Here is a 16,378-nt window from a genome sequence, read left to right as displayed (position 1 = left end):
TCAGAATATCTGCCATAGATAAACTAAAGACTAACTGATAAACTCAAATATAGCTTTTAACAAAAGAGTTCCTGTATAATTTAATTGTCATTTCAAGTAATTTTCAACCTAAAACCACTTGGTTGCTTTAGGGTTAAAGTGTTTTCAGGAGCAACAGAACATACAGAAGATACATAAATTTGTATCTACAGTTTTTTCATTTCACTGTCATACACATCTTACGTTTTTTCTCTAAATACAAATCACTGAGGCTTGATGGCACATGTTGAAAAAAGAAAACTACCTGTAATTAGCCGTGCTTCTTGTTTTTATTAGGTACAGTTTACAGACGTGCTTTAAATGCATCACATGCAGGCATGCAGTTACTGTTCTAAAAGGACAGCTGAAAGATGTGCATGATTGTTTCTGCTGGAAAAAAAAGGCCTTTCTAGGGTTTCAGACCATCAAAGTGATTAAATTTTGTAAGAGTTTAAACTTTTTGCCCAGCCCTCATTTCTTCATGCCTCTTCAAAATTCCATTTAAGGGGGCAGACTGTGGGCTGCACTTTAAAAAAAAAAAATGTAAAAAATAAAAACAGCTCATCCAAAATAACTGAGGCTGAAGTCATCTGTCACAGGAAACCAAAGGCAAAATCCCCAAGTCTGTCCGTCTGTCTTTGAACCAGTTTGAATTTAGTGGTGGAATTGTGTTTAAAGTTAGAACTTTAAAATCAGATTTTCCTTCTTTTTGTTCCCTTTCAAAGTGTGAGGGTTAAGACTTTGCTTTACTGTTAAAAGTTGTAGTCATGATCATTTCTGGTAAACAATCATTTATAAACTTGCCAAACATGCTTTGAATAAACTTCAAACCTCTTTTTATGGGAAACTCCATCTTTCCATGGGTGGAGATGGGCACGTTGTTGTGAGTTACACTTGTACTAGCCACTGATGCCCTCTTGAATGGCAGCGTAAACCAAAAATAACGTGACAACTGTTGGCGTTTGCCACAACGCTTGTCGTGCCTTTGGATTTTTTTTAATTTTTTTATTTTTTTTTAATTACATGGCACACGAGAGTTGGTCGCTCTTTACCACCATTTAATGATAATTGTGTCTCTAGGAGCACAGAGACTGTCAAATAACAGGGAAATGCTTTAACATCTAGAAAAGAAGACTATGTAGCAAACTCCAAAATTACCTCTGTTCTCTTTATTTCCTGTTTTGACTTCTTGTCCTCCTGCAGCAGCACTGATAAGAAGTCGAGGGGGTTTTAAAGTTGTGACACCTATCGTTTAACGCCAGTATAAATGGTTACAGACCTGCACCGACGTCACTGTTCACACAAGCAATGAGTAACAAAATAACCATAATCACGACTTTAGATCAAGTGGGTGTTTCTGACAGTAAAGCCCATTTTGCTGTTGGTCCCTGCCAGCCCATAGCCTCCACTTTGGGGTTGTCTGTGGTGGCAGATGGGGATGAAGCGAGAACCTTATAAACCTGAGTCCTTATGATCTACAAGGGAAAGCCAACAGCTTACCATGACCCAAGTCGCTGATGCCAAAACCTCACCTGAAAACATTCAAACTTCAAACTCTCCTAAATCTCATGAGTCATCTTTCATGGCTACCTAAACTTTAAACTTTATTAAAACACCTAGGAGAATCTGGACCATTGTTAAAACTCAGAAGCCCCTCATTCTGTTTGCTAATTGAAAAGGGAATGCCTAATGACATTAAGATGTAACAAGCAGGTATTCGCCTACTGATTTGTATGCTTTAGTAAAAATACCTTTAAAAAAAAACATAGGTGGTTTCATTAATTATTCAGCATTTCCCTGAGCTATGAACACATTTTGCCTAGTAACAGGGTACTAAGTAGTATCCAATCCATTTCATTTATCAGCTATACATTCATACATTTCTCCCATGACCCCAATAAGACCTTTAAACAATGTACAGGAGGCTAAAGTGGACTTCCTAACAAGCTGGGAATAAACAGTGGTGATGAATATCCTGGCTGCCCAGCTTGACCCCCATTCTTCTATTTAATAGACAGCAGCCAATACACTGAGAGCAGATGCATTAATTAAGGATGATGCAGTGAGCTTTGCAGCTGGGAGATGATAAGATGCTGAAATCCTGCAGAAATGCTGTTGTAATTATTTGGGGGGGGGGGGGGGGGGGGGGGGGGGGGTTCTTTTTTTTTTTTTCCTATTGTAATTTCTGGAATTGCTAAGTTTATCATTATTTATTCAAAAACAATGTGCATTTTTAAGGTCCTGAACATGCTTGAATACCAGTTAACATCCAAGACATTTGGTACACATACATAACAGCCTCTAACACATACTTTAAACCACAATAAAACCACCATTTTGAATGTAAGAAGCAATTTGGATGCAATTTTTTTTGCCATTTCTAAGCATTAGAATTTAAAAAACATCCTCCTAGAGACTGAATCAAATCCGTTTCAGTGTTGGTCATACATGGTCAGTTTTTATTCAAGGGAATGTCCAAAGCACTGTGAAATTTAAAGTTCTCGTAATTCACCCATACATTGCCCAAACCGGCCCAGACTAGTCATGTTTGATAAGGATCCCACCATGAACTATGAATGCCATGGCGCCATCAAGTAGCAACAGGAAATCAGTATTTAGTGACATAGTTCATCTGATAAACCTAACATTTGCATTCTGGGTTCTACACATGGAAACAGGAATTTGGTTTGTCCAACATCCACCTGCCTGCAGGAAACGCCTCAACCCGTACAAATTTGTGAGGACCCAACTATTGTTTTAATTCATAATTGTGATTCACTGGCTTTCTGAATAAGTGACACACAACTGGAGTATAATTGTGAGTTCACACTCAGTAGGAAAAAAAACAAAACAAAAAACAACTGTGCCATCCAAATAAAGAAAGAACAGCATCACTCTGTTGCATCCTGTCAGACTGGAAGAATAAAGCACACCGCAGCATTTCTCCAGACTGAGAGAAGGTGGCAACGTTACTTACTAAGGTTTAAACCGCACAAGCGTCCAGCCTGAGAGTTAAGGCCTATGGTCACGATCTTTTGCCCCACTTTGTAATGAACCTGTGCTGAGGTGCGATTACTCTCAGGCAGACCCACCTATAGCCTGACCATGAAATGTGACATGCTACACATTTACAGCTTCATCTGGTCAGCCAGATAAAAACAAGCTCAGCAGACATTTACAGCAACACAGACAACACAGCTGTAGAGCTAGTGATCTAGGCCTGCTAAGAAGGTGCAGGTGGCTGTAGTTGCAGCTGATGGGGAAAAGGGTCAAAGGTTATAGAAGGTTCTTGACTTCCTTTTTTTAAAGTGGGGTTTAACACATTTTGCCTATAAAAATGCAAACAATTATTAAAATGTGGACCAATTGCAGTTACATGCATAGTCACGCCAGAAGAAACTGTGGTAGTGTTATGACCAATATTTTTGCAAGCTGACAGATTTACAAATATCCAGGACAGTAGGGAGTGTTAATTACTGAATGGACAAAGAAGTTAATGATGAGTTTAGAATATCTATATTTAGTGAGGTGGCTGTTAAAAAAAAAATCTAGTTTTGGGGTGGCCAATAGTGACTGTTTTTTTCCTTTTTTGTTAGCTGGACGCATTTCTAAAGCTTAAGAAAGACGTCAGATTGGATTGTTTCTTTAGTATTTTTAAATGATGTAATTACATTTATAAGTCTATGTGGGCTGGGCTTATTTTTTATGGATGAAACCAATTTTAAATCAATCAGCGAGCAGACCTTTTACAAAAGTTTGCAGTGTTTCATTTTTCTGTCAGGAGTAAACAGAATGCGCTTTATAACTATACATTTATATTTCAATGTCTTTGATTAGGAAAAAAAAATACAAACCATACAGTCAAACCACTACTTGCTACTCTTCCACTCTTCTCAAAAGGTAAATATTTGGGCCAGGGATATAAACATGTAACAGGGCAATAAATCATTCCAGCTACACCGTCTTGCACTGCAGCTGAGAGTCCTTGATCAGCTCTGCAGCTTCAGCGAGCATGGTATAGCGGCACGTGAGCCAGTTCAGAATGACCCTACAGCTCACAGATGACCTAAGCAAAGGAAGAACTACCGCGACTAGCTGCAGTCCGAGAATGTGGAATGTGAGTACATCTGACTGCAGGATGAGATGTTCTGGGGAAGCAGGAGCTGAATGGTTTTGAGGACCACCTCAACAGCAACATGGCCAACAAGCTTGTAGGAAAAACACAAGACAGAAAGAACCAGGGCTAGCAGATTATAATTTATTCATTTATTTCTAAAAAAGGAAACACTGGAGCCTGTCGAAAACTGTGTGTGTGGCCTCCTATTTTTTATTTATTTTTTTTTTTAAACTGCTGTAGTGTGCAGCTCATCACAGCTACAGCGTTGCCATGGGGACGCAGCCAGCTAATGTCTGCATGACGTGAGGGGTGAGACAGAAAGAGAAAAAGGGGAGGGCACGGGCAATGAACACACAGAGGAACAATGCAAACAGGGATAAATGCACGCCGTGGTCAGCGCCTCTGCATGAGTGACCTCATGCTGCTGTCATTGTGGCTGAGGCCAGCATGTCTGTTACCCAAAAGTGTTTCTACTATCTCCAGCTGCCACTTTAGCAGGTACACCCACGGTCAGCACTGACCTTTAGCCAAAGTCAGAAACCAGCCAGCTAAACTCTTAAGTCCTTTCTGCCTTTATAAGCCGTAGCATTTTAATTTCCCAGGATACCCTATGCCATCTCACAGAAGATCAAAATACTTATTCCAGCGAATTTATTTTAAAAAAAATAAAAGAAAAAATTTCTATTATCATAAACAAAGGGCTCGACCTCAAAGTCCAAAGGCATTTAATTATCAAACGCAATGAGGAACTTATTAATGCAACAGTAACATGTTTCCAACAAAGAAAGGAAAAGAAACTGTCGCTGAGTTGTTGGAACAAAAAGCATTGTATGTACAATGTGTACACCAGCTTTTATCATGACTGTGCTAGGAAGGACCTAGCATGGAAAAGAAGCAGCCATACGTCCTTGCCTGTCAATCAAGGTTATTAAATCCACATTGCCTACAGGTCTCTCAGATCTGCAGACACCTTTAGTAAAGTGCTACAATTTCAATTAGAGCCAACACAGTTAGGGTTAGAGTAAGTATATCATATAGCTACAAAGATTTTCATAACTATTTAAGTTTAACTTTTAGGGTAAAAGTGAAATTATTTCATAGTTCCAGGTTATTGACCTTGCCTTTTCTTGATGACTATGGTATCTTAAATTTAAAAACAAAAAAGGAAGAGATAGTCGCTGTTACATAACACAAGAAAGTGGCATTGTTTATTTACAAAGCTCAGCTGCAAAAACCACCTGGTTACCTCCGCCACTTTGCTTAAATTTAAATACTGCATTTACAATGTCAGGTCACGGGACTTTCTAGGATTAGCTAGAGGTACTCTTATTCACAATAAAAACTAAGTATAAATGCTTTGCCGCAATGCTGCAATTCAGTTTCAATCCAATTCAGTTCAATTTTAATCATACAGCTTCAAATCACAAAAACAGTCGCCTCAATGAGCTGTGTCTGCCTAATGATGAAAACATCTGTTAGATTTGTAAAAGATTTCCTATGCAATACAGATATATATACAGAGGTATTTATGCTCTTGTACTCAGGTGCAATGTTGCAAATCACTAAGCTGATCCGCTTTATATCAAAATGTGATTGTCCCGTCAATGTGATGGACTATGTCAATTTGTCAGATATGTCCTATGCAATCACACATAGCTTTCTGGAATTCTTTTCATGTAAACACAAAGAACGTCAATAGGTTTCCTTTAAAAAAAAAAAAATTAAATAGTAAATACTTAAATAGAAAAAAAAAATCTGACGGCCAGCATCTGTATACATATATCAGGTCTGAAAGTATACAAAAAAAGCACACAAAAAAAAAAAAAAAAAAAAAAAAAAGAATAAAAACTCCTGTGAAAGAAGGTACAGCAACTGATGAGTTTAACAGCCAGCAACTTCAATAAACCACAACGACAACAAAATATGACCAATAATATAGAATATCTAACCACACTGAAATATTTCTTCACAACTAAATTGCCACCACTGGTGGAAATGACTCCTCTGGAGGATTGAGAATCTGGGAATAGAAGAAGAAAAAAAAGAAACCTGACCGTTCTGAAAACAAATCATTCCACCTCATAGGCCAGGAAACACACTATCTCCACAAAACACTCACTTCCTTTCTGCAGAGTTTCCTGCTTCCTGTGCACCAGCAGGGAAAAGCTGGGAGGGAGGGAGTGGCCACTGATGTCACAGCGAGTCTGCCAACATGCAGCATATCCCGTGCCACAGGAAACAAAGTGGCTACAAGTCCGACTTCCTGCTAGTAAATACCTTCCACCTCAAATTATGATGATAAGTACAGGGAGGAAAATAATCCTTAAGGTGATCAGAAAAGTCATTTGGTGTGAATAATAATCGTTGATTTTGGAGTTCAGAACATGACAGGAGAAAAAAGGAGCGGCAGGAGCACACAAGAAGTCTCTTGTGCTGTATAGAGACTTCAAATAAATACTTTTATTTGTATATTTTCTCCAAAAGAATGTTGTGATAAAGTAAGCGTTTCTCAGGCTTTTCACCTCGCTAGGCCATGTGACGGCCAGACCAGTGTCTTAATATGCTGTGACATACCATCATCCCATTCAGCTGTGCATTACATAACTGAGATAAAGTAATAATTAAAATCCATTTTTATTCATGCAGATTTCCAATTTACTCTCCTGTGGTGCTCAAACTGAAACCCTTTCTCTTTAATTTTCCTTAAATTCAGCCTTAGTAGTCACTTCAGTCTTTTTTTTTTGGGGGGGGGGGGGGGGGGGGCAAAAGCTACAACCACTAAGTTAGGGAATTTATATTATAAGCCTGGTGTTCTCTAATGACACACAGGTCCCTGGGTCAGACATCATCCTGGCTCAAAAAGCTAGATAGGATAGGTAAAAACAGGACAATCAAGTCAATGCAGTTCTGTGTAGTTCTGTGTTTACTTTGCCATGCAACAGCAGCAGCTAACACATTTACATCACGCAGCTTTCACAAAGACAAACTGGGAACACTTTAGGATTCAAAAGATTCATTTCAGCAGTTAGTAAACCACAAACAAACAAAAGCCAAAGAGCACATATCTGACAAGCAGAAGCTCCTATAGTACATGTGAGCAGTGCAAGGTAAAGAAAAGTGTGCATTTAAAGAGAAGATTTTCTGCTCTGTTTACCAAAGTACATATAAAGTAAAAAAAAAACATCTGTCATAGTGTATTAACTATGTTCTCTTCTGTGAGGACACAGTGCCTGTGGGTTAAATTAAATTCTTAAACTGAAAGTAAAAGTATGTATTGTGATGTAACATTTGCTTTAATTTCCATCTCTGCCTCAACTTTAGAAGCCCTAAAGTCTATTTAAGGCATTTATGTCTGTTAAATGTCTTAAATTTAGATCCAATCATAGAGATCTAACAATAGATTTGTCTTTTAAGCTGCTGTACTATGGGACAAAAAAAAACAAAACACAACTGTACAACTTTGACTCTAATACTTGACAACTTTCTGAGGCTTTTAGGGTCACTGTTCAGCATAATTGATGTTTGGGGCAGAACATCTTGTTCCACGCAGGATCAGTGGAGAACTGAGTGGACAAAAAAATGCTGCCGTTCCCATTTTTAAACCATAAGCTTCTCTTGAGTTGCTCAGGGGGAAGGAGAAAAAAAAAAAAAAAAAAAAAAAAAAAAAAAGGTCTTGGGTCAGCATTCAGGGCAAGAGGAGGAACTGTAAAACCTTATCACCATCCCACAGATACAAAGGTACTGTTTAATGTAGCCAACTCTGCCTTGCATAAATAAGAGTTTCCTGATAATCTGATTTACATGATTGAGGAAAATCACACTTATACAGGAAGCAGAGGGAAATGTCAGCATAATAAAGATCACTCCTGTCTGAATGATGGCAATGTAACACGTAATTACAGGCTTAAAGAGCACTACCTGCTAATTACTGCACTGTCAATACCCTCATGAAACCCACTGCCGGAGAGTGCATTTGTAAAGACGATATGCATCATTTATTCTCTATTATTTATCCAGCATGGTCTGCTTGTCCTGTAAAATGTTTGTCAGTCTGCCTTTATTTATGGCTCAACTTTATGGCATGTAGCAGAATGTTTACATTTATATGAGGGGGGGGGGACTGGACCCAGATTTAACAAAACCTGCATTCAGTTTCAAGCACATCATGTTGGACAGGGTCTGACATAACCGGTGGCCTCAAGTCTGGGTTGTGTAAACTGGTCCCAAAATTCATTCAAAACTTATTTTTTTCTTACTTCCTGCACTTCAAACTTGCTGTACAGTCTTTGTTTTTTCTCCAGAACTCATATTCAGGACAATCTTGTCAGCAGCTTTTTTTCCCTGATGAGCAGCATTTCCAAGCACAAGAAGCTGCAAAGCTGTCAACATCCAAACTATTAGAGGAGTCTTCCTGATGCTGCATACTCAAAAAAAAAAAAAAGGGTGCTTCTTTTCAAAGATGACACATACCATTATTTTGAGGTTGCATGTAGCAAGTTATTGAATGCCACAATTCTGAACAGACACCATTTGAGCTGACTGAAGAAATTTGAGTAGACAGTGACAAATTGAAGGAAATAAGTGAAGCCTAGGGCTGTGCGATATGACCAAAATCTCATATCCCGATATAAGACATCTATCGTCCCAATAATGATATAAATCACAAAAATGTAACATTTTCTGTAAATTCTGTGACTCTCGGGCAGCTCGACTTGTGTGAAGTGTATCCAGCTGAGCGTCGTGTACCTGGAGTCGAGTGTTTTAACCAATGCATGAAACTATACATTTTTAGACATAAGTTGTAACGGCCGCCGTTTTCTTTGTGAGTATTTATTACACAAAAAAAAGCCTGTTCTAATGTTTGAGTCTAAGGTTTATTTTTTAGCACCTGACGGCTCTTTTTTGCTTCTCATCCGTAAACACTCTGCATCCTCTTTCACGTGATTCAGTTTATTTTGAAAAGTCTCAACAGGATCTTAAGCTTTATTGTGAAAGGTTTATGTGGAAAATAAACAAGCGGGCACGCGATGGTTTTACCGTCGTTGTTCCTAACAACAACGCATAAAAACAGGAGCTTGTCCGTCCGTAGTGTGGTTATATTAAATATAAGAGAAAGAGAGAACTTTAAGAAATTAATATAGCCACCACAGTGACCATCAAAACGCTGAAAAGAATATTGCCGTAAACAGTTTATTTTGCGACACCATGAAACAAACGATAGCATAAAATGAAATGATAGACGTTTCTATATCGTCATCCCATATATATATATATATATATCGTTATATCAAACAGCCCTACCTTGACCTCACCAAGTCTGTAATGCTCTGGGGGGGTATTTTGCTACCATGTTTTCGGTCTGCTTGTTGCCACATAGGGAAGATATTTATCCTACGATAAAAATTTCTATCTCATCAATTTAAAGATTATAAAAAGATGTGAATCATGTCTTATGGTTGGCTGGGTTTGTCCCATTTAAATTGATCCACTCCATCAAGCTGACTGATTGATCTGGCATTGAGATGTGAAACAGCAGTTCCTCGATTAAAACTTACACATCAGTTCACTGAGCACGGTGTGAGGACTAACGATTAGCCAACCAGCACCGTGGCGTGGGATTTAATCTGATGTCAATCTGTGGAACCCAATTTTTTTTTTTTTTTTTTAAATTGCCATTGCTTGCTAATTTGCTGAACAACAAATACTGGACAAACATCAACTAAACAAGTAAAACTGTAAAAATTCGTAACATTTTAAGGTTCTTTAAGAGCCTTTTTAGTTCTTTTTAGTTTCTTAAGATGGTATTTTATATGTATGTAAAAAAAAAAACAGCCAACGGGAACCACAGAGTAATATGATACTTAAACACAGTCACTTTTGTCAACACATAAAATAAAGATTTTTTTAAAAGATACTGAGGCTTAGACCCTTAGGCTACAACTATACAACTGAAATCGAAGAAAGTGCTCTTAAAGCTCAGGCAAAACCAGTTTGTTTCCATGGATATTAGACAGATTAATATGTAGGGCTTCAGGAATTTGTTAGAGGAAATGAAATGCCGTCCCTCACGGAAAAGGCTGCATCCATCTATTATACTGCATTTGTGCCCAAGTGATGGAAATGTCGTCACCAGGCTGTTAGCACGAGACTGTGCGGACTTCAAGCAGACCTCGAGCGGTCTTTAAAGAAATATAACAATAATCATTACTCATCCTCTGTTTCTGTCACTGTCCACAACCAACTGTAAACCTCACTTAATCCTATGGTCTGCATGGTCACTAGATCACGACTACACATGGAGTATCCTCAGCCACATATTTGCTTTGAGCTGTACTACAGGAGCTAAACTTACTTGATAAATGTGATATGCTCTAACTATGATATGAGACATGGGAACACCAATGTTTATTCTCCACTTTACATCCATAATCTAAATTCAGGAGTATTAAATAAGACATAATAGAAAACACAGGTAGAAGATGAGCCTGGTGCCAAAACAATTAAATTCTTTAGTTGGTGCAGGTTTCCGTTTTTAAACCAGGTAAAATGTGCTTTTTCAACTCACAAAAGTTCATGTACTTATGAAGGATCATAAAAATAAGGCAAATTGAAAAGTATCAAACTCTGGCCTATGTCTATGTACTTGAGAGCCTGTTCCTTGGACAATTTTAGAGTATGAAAGTTAAATCATCAATGGCTTCATTAAATATTGCACAAAAACAATAAGCCGATTCTGAGATGGGAACTTTTGATAGGTTTGGGTGCTTTTCTTGAATAACTCTGGTGCAGAGTTTCAGAGAATCATGAAAGCTAAACACTTTAGGAAGGCTAATGTGCCACACATTCACATGTCCCACCAAAACCTAGAAGGATTAGAAGTCACTAAACCTCCACATCTCCAGTGGGTGGAGTGGAGTCATGTAGTGTTGAGATGCATGCCTGCATCTCAACACTACATGACTATTGTGCCACACCATCCAAGCCCAGTGTTTATTCAGTCTGCAGAAATAAGTCCCCACATCTCTTCCCACTGCGAGTCCCCAACGTGACATGGGTACCTGTTATGTTATAATGAGCCTCACCATAAGTCCCGCAGCAGGACCTATTCATTTTGGGTTTGAAAGATTAAGAAGTTTGAGAACCTTTGCTCCAGACTAATCAGCCAGCCGTGCCTAATCTAATCACACAAATGATCTCACTGCTCTCAGTGGCAGCTTGCTCTGAAATTAAACGTTTATAACAATTACCAGATATTCTGTTTTTCTACTGGGGGGTGGGAAGCTTTATTTAAGGATAACAGTGTCAAGTTTTATCTATAGCACAGCTTCACTCTGGAGTGGTCTAGCCTATTTGGAGGACACTTGTGCAGCTTGGGCGCTCCACCACCTGACATATGGGTGGGGTGTGGCGTGGTGAAGGAAGGCCATGCATCTCCTTACATTGAGTTATGCTCTGCTGGACTACACTGTGACGCTTGTGAGCTGAAACCCCAGTATAGTGAAAGAATTACAGTCTGGGAAACTTCTGGACATGCAGAGTTAATGATTCCTTACACAGACGAGGGGTTGTGTATTTGTCTGCGCGTGTGTGCTGTGTAGTATGCAACACTGGCCAATGGCTGGCCAGCTTCAATCCTGGTAATCGGCTCAAGAGGAGAAGAGAGGGGACCCTGTGGCCCCCCTACACCCTTATCCAAGAAAGAGGTGGGGGGTGGGCAGCTCGCCTAAAAACACAGCAGCTGACACAATCACAGTCATAGATTTAAATTAAAACTACTTAACCACAAAATGCACCAGTCACAGGCAGGATTGGATGCAAGGACGTGTCCTGAGGGGGGCACAGGGTGGCACCAGGCATCCCTCTACCAATGCTATTTTGCTAGAGCACTATTAAGCCATCTAATATTATATAAATAATGAAAATCATCTCTACTAGCAGCATTAAAAGTGATATGCACACACTCTTGAATCAATAATTATGATCCAATAATGTGTTTATGACTGAAGGTTCTTTCTCATTAGGCAGTTGTAGTTGAACTATTTGTATATTTTGATGGTAAATATCTAAGAAAATGGACTAGATTAGATTTGGGCAAAATATGAGGGCCAGAATTTCACTGTAAATCATTTTGGTCCAGCCCTTCAATCCTAAAAAAATTAATAAATAAATAAAAAAAATAGTATTAAGCTAAGTGTGGAGTCTGTAATGCATTTACCTCTATTCTAAAACAGTGCATTTCATCAGGTCCAGTCACTCAAACCTACCTTGAGTGCCGGCACCTGCAGAATGAAATTCAGATTAAATTAGAACTATTTTATTTGTTTTATCTTGTCATCAATGGTCTTGCTTTGGTCTCAGTGGTGCAGACAGAAAATGCAGGAATCTTGTTTAACTCCACATTTGTCTGGGCTTTAGCCAGTGTAGATGTTATGTTATGTTGTTAGCTGCTAGGCTAAACAGCATCACCAGTTTTCTTGGTTGCGTTGAATTGGCAACGTTATTGCAACTCTCATCAATCATGCTGACGTCCTGTGAGCCACCACATTTCAAAAATCCTGGAAACGCCCCTGGTTTGCTGGACACTGGACTTAGCAAGGACTAGAGACATCGCCAAGCCCTTGCTACTGTTCGGCAAGGAGGCGTTTCTTATCCCGTCATGTCATTAGTAAACAGCCACAACCTGAGTCCAGACGGGCGGTTTAATTACAGCACTGCTGCTCCGCCGTGTTGTAGGGTCAAATTATTGCTGGTCAAACAAGCAGCTCGTACCAAGCTAGCTCGTGTGTGAGGACAATGCAGGACGACATGACATAGTCAGTGTGTTGCACAGACAGATCGACAGACGTACAGGAGAGGGGCTGTCCTGTGGGTGGTGGGCTAGCAGTATCTGAGTGCCCAGCTAAGCATCCACACCCTGCTTGTAGCTAATACTTTAAGCTTTTATCTATATGCCTAACGTATCTAGCAACCTGACCGTGTTACTGGGTTTGTCAGCCATTGCAGGCAGTGCTGCGAGTGCGCTGCATGCACTGTACACGCCGGCTATATCACAACTTTGCCCCCTCATTTAAAAAGCGCAAATATGTAATGCGTAAATCACCAATAGAGGGGGGGGGGGGGGGGGGGGGGGGGGGGTTTATTCTGTTTAATAGTAGCACAGCTTATGTTTTCTCTACAGGTAAAGTGCTTGCTAACTAACTAGCTAGCTAGCCCAGTTAACGTTCCGTTCGCAAGATAACGCACCAAATCCCATTCAGAAATCTGGAAATTACATCTTTACCTACTTATCGCACGCATCCACAGAAGCAAGAATAAACCTCAAGGTAGATAATATTCTACTCACATTCGCGCCAAATTCGGCATATTTATCGCACACATAATCTTAAGAGCTTCTGTGATTTGCCAACTTTCAAAATTATTCCTGCCACTTCCCAAATACACAGCTGTGGGCGGTAATAGCTACGCAAGTGTGAACAGTTTCTTTTAAAAGAAAGCGATAGAGGCAGGTTTACCTATACACGATGCTCAGCCATGGACTGTTAAATAGTTTGCCTGGGTTGCCGTGAGGGCTCAAAGATTTAATTAAATTTATAGGCACCATCTTGAACAATGTGTTTAGCCTACTATCTGGCAAATCCTGACATTTTTCAATGGAGTTTGGCATTCATTCTCTCGCAGCACGTACGGGGACTTGCCACCGAGTCACCCAAGAAAACCACGCTGCCCAATACTGCTTGGCTTTCAACATTTTCAACCCAAGGGTCAGCCGGGGGTAGGTTTACAGGGCCCCCCTCCCCCAGGAGAGGGCCCGCGTGTCCGCGGCCTCTCCTGCCACTCCTGGCTGAGCTCCTACCTCTGTGGGCCGGCTGATCTCGAACAGGTCGAGCCGGTTGGCGTTCCAGTGGTTGATGATGTCGGCCAGTTTCCTCCTCTCCTCCTCCCTGCTCCCCGACATGGTGGACAGCCTTTCCGTAGGTCCGCACTGTTGAATAAAACTTCCCGTAACGGTAGTCCACAGGAGAAGAAAAAGCCGCCTCACAAACCAAAGGTTCAGGTCTGCTGCTTTATCGCCAGGACTTCGTGCGTCTCTCCGCTCACCGACCGACCTGCTCTCTGATCTGCTCCTGCTTCGCGTTCCCGGTGAGCTTCTGCGCGCCCCCGGTCTATGTGTATGTGTGTGTTTGCGTTTGTGAACGCGCAAACTATTAACTGTTTCAGAACCGACACAATTGATCGATGACGCTGCTTTTCTTAAATGTGCAGTCTCAAAAGAAGTAGTCCGCTTATGGTGGTCAGCAGGATTAACTCATTATCTTTTCATTAAGACCCCAACACAGACACACACACACGCCCTTAAACCCCTGAGCGATTTATTTACACTGTAAATATATAATATCTACAATTCAGACAGTGAAATCCCACTACTTATCTTGTTGTTTGTTTGCACTTTGAAAAAAGTAAACAAACACTTGTGCAGAAGAGGAATAAACCTAAAAACTTAGAGATGCAAAAAGATTTGAATACAGTAGAAAAATTATAATTAATCTTTTTAAATAATTGTAATAATCCAATACATTAAACACAATACATTTCAAGTAGCACACAGAATTTTTTTTTTAAATTTAATTCAGGAGGCAGAGCTAGCTCATCTCAAGGTCAGCTAATCCAGTCCATATGAAAAAACTGAAAATTGCTGTGTGAATATAGACTGTAGTATTAAAAATGCTCGGTTAAAGTACAAAACAGTCCATTTAGCATTTGGTTGTAAATGTAAGATTCTTTTTTGTTACTTGTTGGAAGCACTGTGAAAGTGCACCAGAATTTTTCTTTATTAATAAAACTAATTGAAAATATCTTCTAATTATTAACCATTAATATTTTAAATTATTACCTTAACATCCAAAAGGTCTCTGCTAATCTATTTAGCTTTACATCTACCCTCGAATATAAAATTTTCACCTAATTTGCATGCTCAAATGGAAGCAAAAGAGTAAAGTGCATGCAAGAAACTTGATTTTAGAGGTATCATCTTCTTAGCATGTTACCCACCAGTGACCTGGTTTATGTTAAGAGGATAAAATTCCAGTTTTACGCACACAATCAGAGAGAGCATCTTATCTATGTATGGGATGGATGAGCCATTGTGTGCGGTTCTACATTCGTGATAACCTGTTTCACTGCAGTAGCTTTTTCCTTCCTGTGGACCCACTCTTCATAATCACACTCATTTCCTGTGTGTGTGTGTGTTTCTATTCTGTTTGTTGGGGGTAATGATGTGGCGCTGCGCTCCATCTATTAACACATGGCTGTGAGTGACTCTGAAAGGTCAGCAGATACATGTGAAATGTAATGATCTCATCTATAAAAATAGCTGTGATACAGCAGGGCAGTTAGTCATGTGGGCCGCCCACCTCTTCTCCCAGACAGGGTGCAGAACAGTAGCCCGGGCTTCTTATAAACACATTAGTCACCGTGCCAGAATTTCTGGGTGTTACTGTATAATGGATGAGTGAAGCATTGAGATCATATGTAAGTAATGAGTAAGGATTTTATCAGAACAGCTGATCTAACTTTAGCTACATGAGAGATTGCATAAAAATGTAAACATCAACAAATAAACTAAATATTGAATACTGCACTTTTACATTATAGTTTATATAAAAGTAATCAAATTAAACAATTAAACATTAAAATGACTATTTTCCAACCCACTTTTTTGGCCTGACTGTTACAAAAAGCCACACTTACTTTAGACTTCTTATATTCCTGTACTGTAGTCTGAAAATCAGTCTGATCAAGGTTTGATGTTATGTGATGAATCCTTGGATCTGTTCATTGCCAGCCATTTCATTTTGTACTGATCCAGCCAACTCTTCAAATTTTGTGTGCTTTTTCCTTTTCGGTGTCCTTACACTTACCATGAAACTGTGGTTATTTACTAAAACAGAAATAATTTCCCTAAAACTGATTCTCAAGTACAATTTCAGTAACTCATCTACATAGAGTGTAGAGGGTAAAGGAGCCGTGGCAGTTGTTTGGCTTGAAATGACAACTGTAATCTCCATACTTTCTTTTTTCTCGAAATAGTATTTCAATTTTATTCTTGAAATTCTGTTTGTGACAGGTAGCAAAAGGTTGTCTTGAAGAGAGAGGAGGCAAAACAGCTTGTTTTGAACTGTGACCAGTATAAAATAAATACGGATTATTTTGAGGTGTAACTCATGGAAAGCTACTCCAAGAGCA

General features: G+C 39.5%; 1 protein-coding gene across 15 annotated transcripts in view; it reads right to left on the bottom strand.

The window, feature by feature from the left end:
- The window catches only part of afdna (afadin, adherens junction formation factor a), a 121,759-nt gene extending 107,474 nt beyond the window's left edge, over nt 1-14,285 (bottom strand). For 13 of the 15 annotated variants that reach the window (XM_076874081.1, XM_076874082.1, XM_076874084.1 and 10 more), the window contains exon 1: nt 13,989-14,284. In XM_076874081.1, the coding sequence (XP_076730196.1) occupies nt 13,989-14,090 (102 nt within the window). In that variant the 5' untranslated portion in view covers nt 14,091-14,284. Of the gene's footprint in view, nt 1-13,988 lie in introns of all 15 variants that reach the window. The other 2 variants (XM_076874087.1, XM_076874088.1) reach the window with 1 other exon arrangement.
- Between the last annotated feature and the right edge of the window lie 2,093 nt (nt 14,286-16,378).

This window comes from Maylandia zebra, linkage group LG15, assembly GCF_041146795.1.
Source record: "Maylandia zebra isolate NMK-2024a linkage group LG15, Mzebra_GT3a, whole genome shotgun sequence".
In the NCBI taxonomy this organism is placed as follows: Eukaryota; Metazoa; Chordata; class Actinopteri; order Cichliformes; family Cichlidae; genus Maylandia; species Maylandia zebra.
The sequence above is the reverse complement of the archived record's forward strand: the minus strand, read 5'-3'. Positions and strand labels throughout refer to the sequence as shown.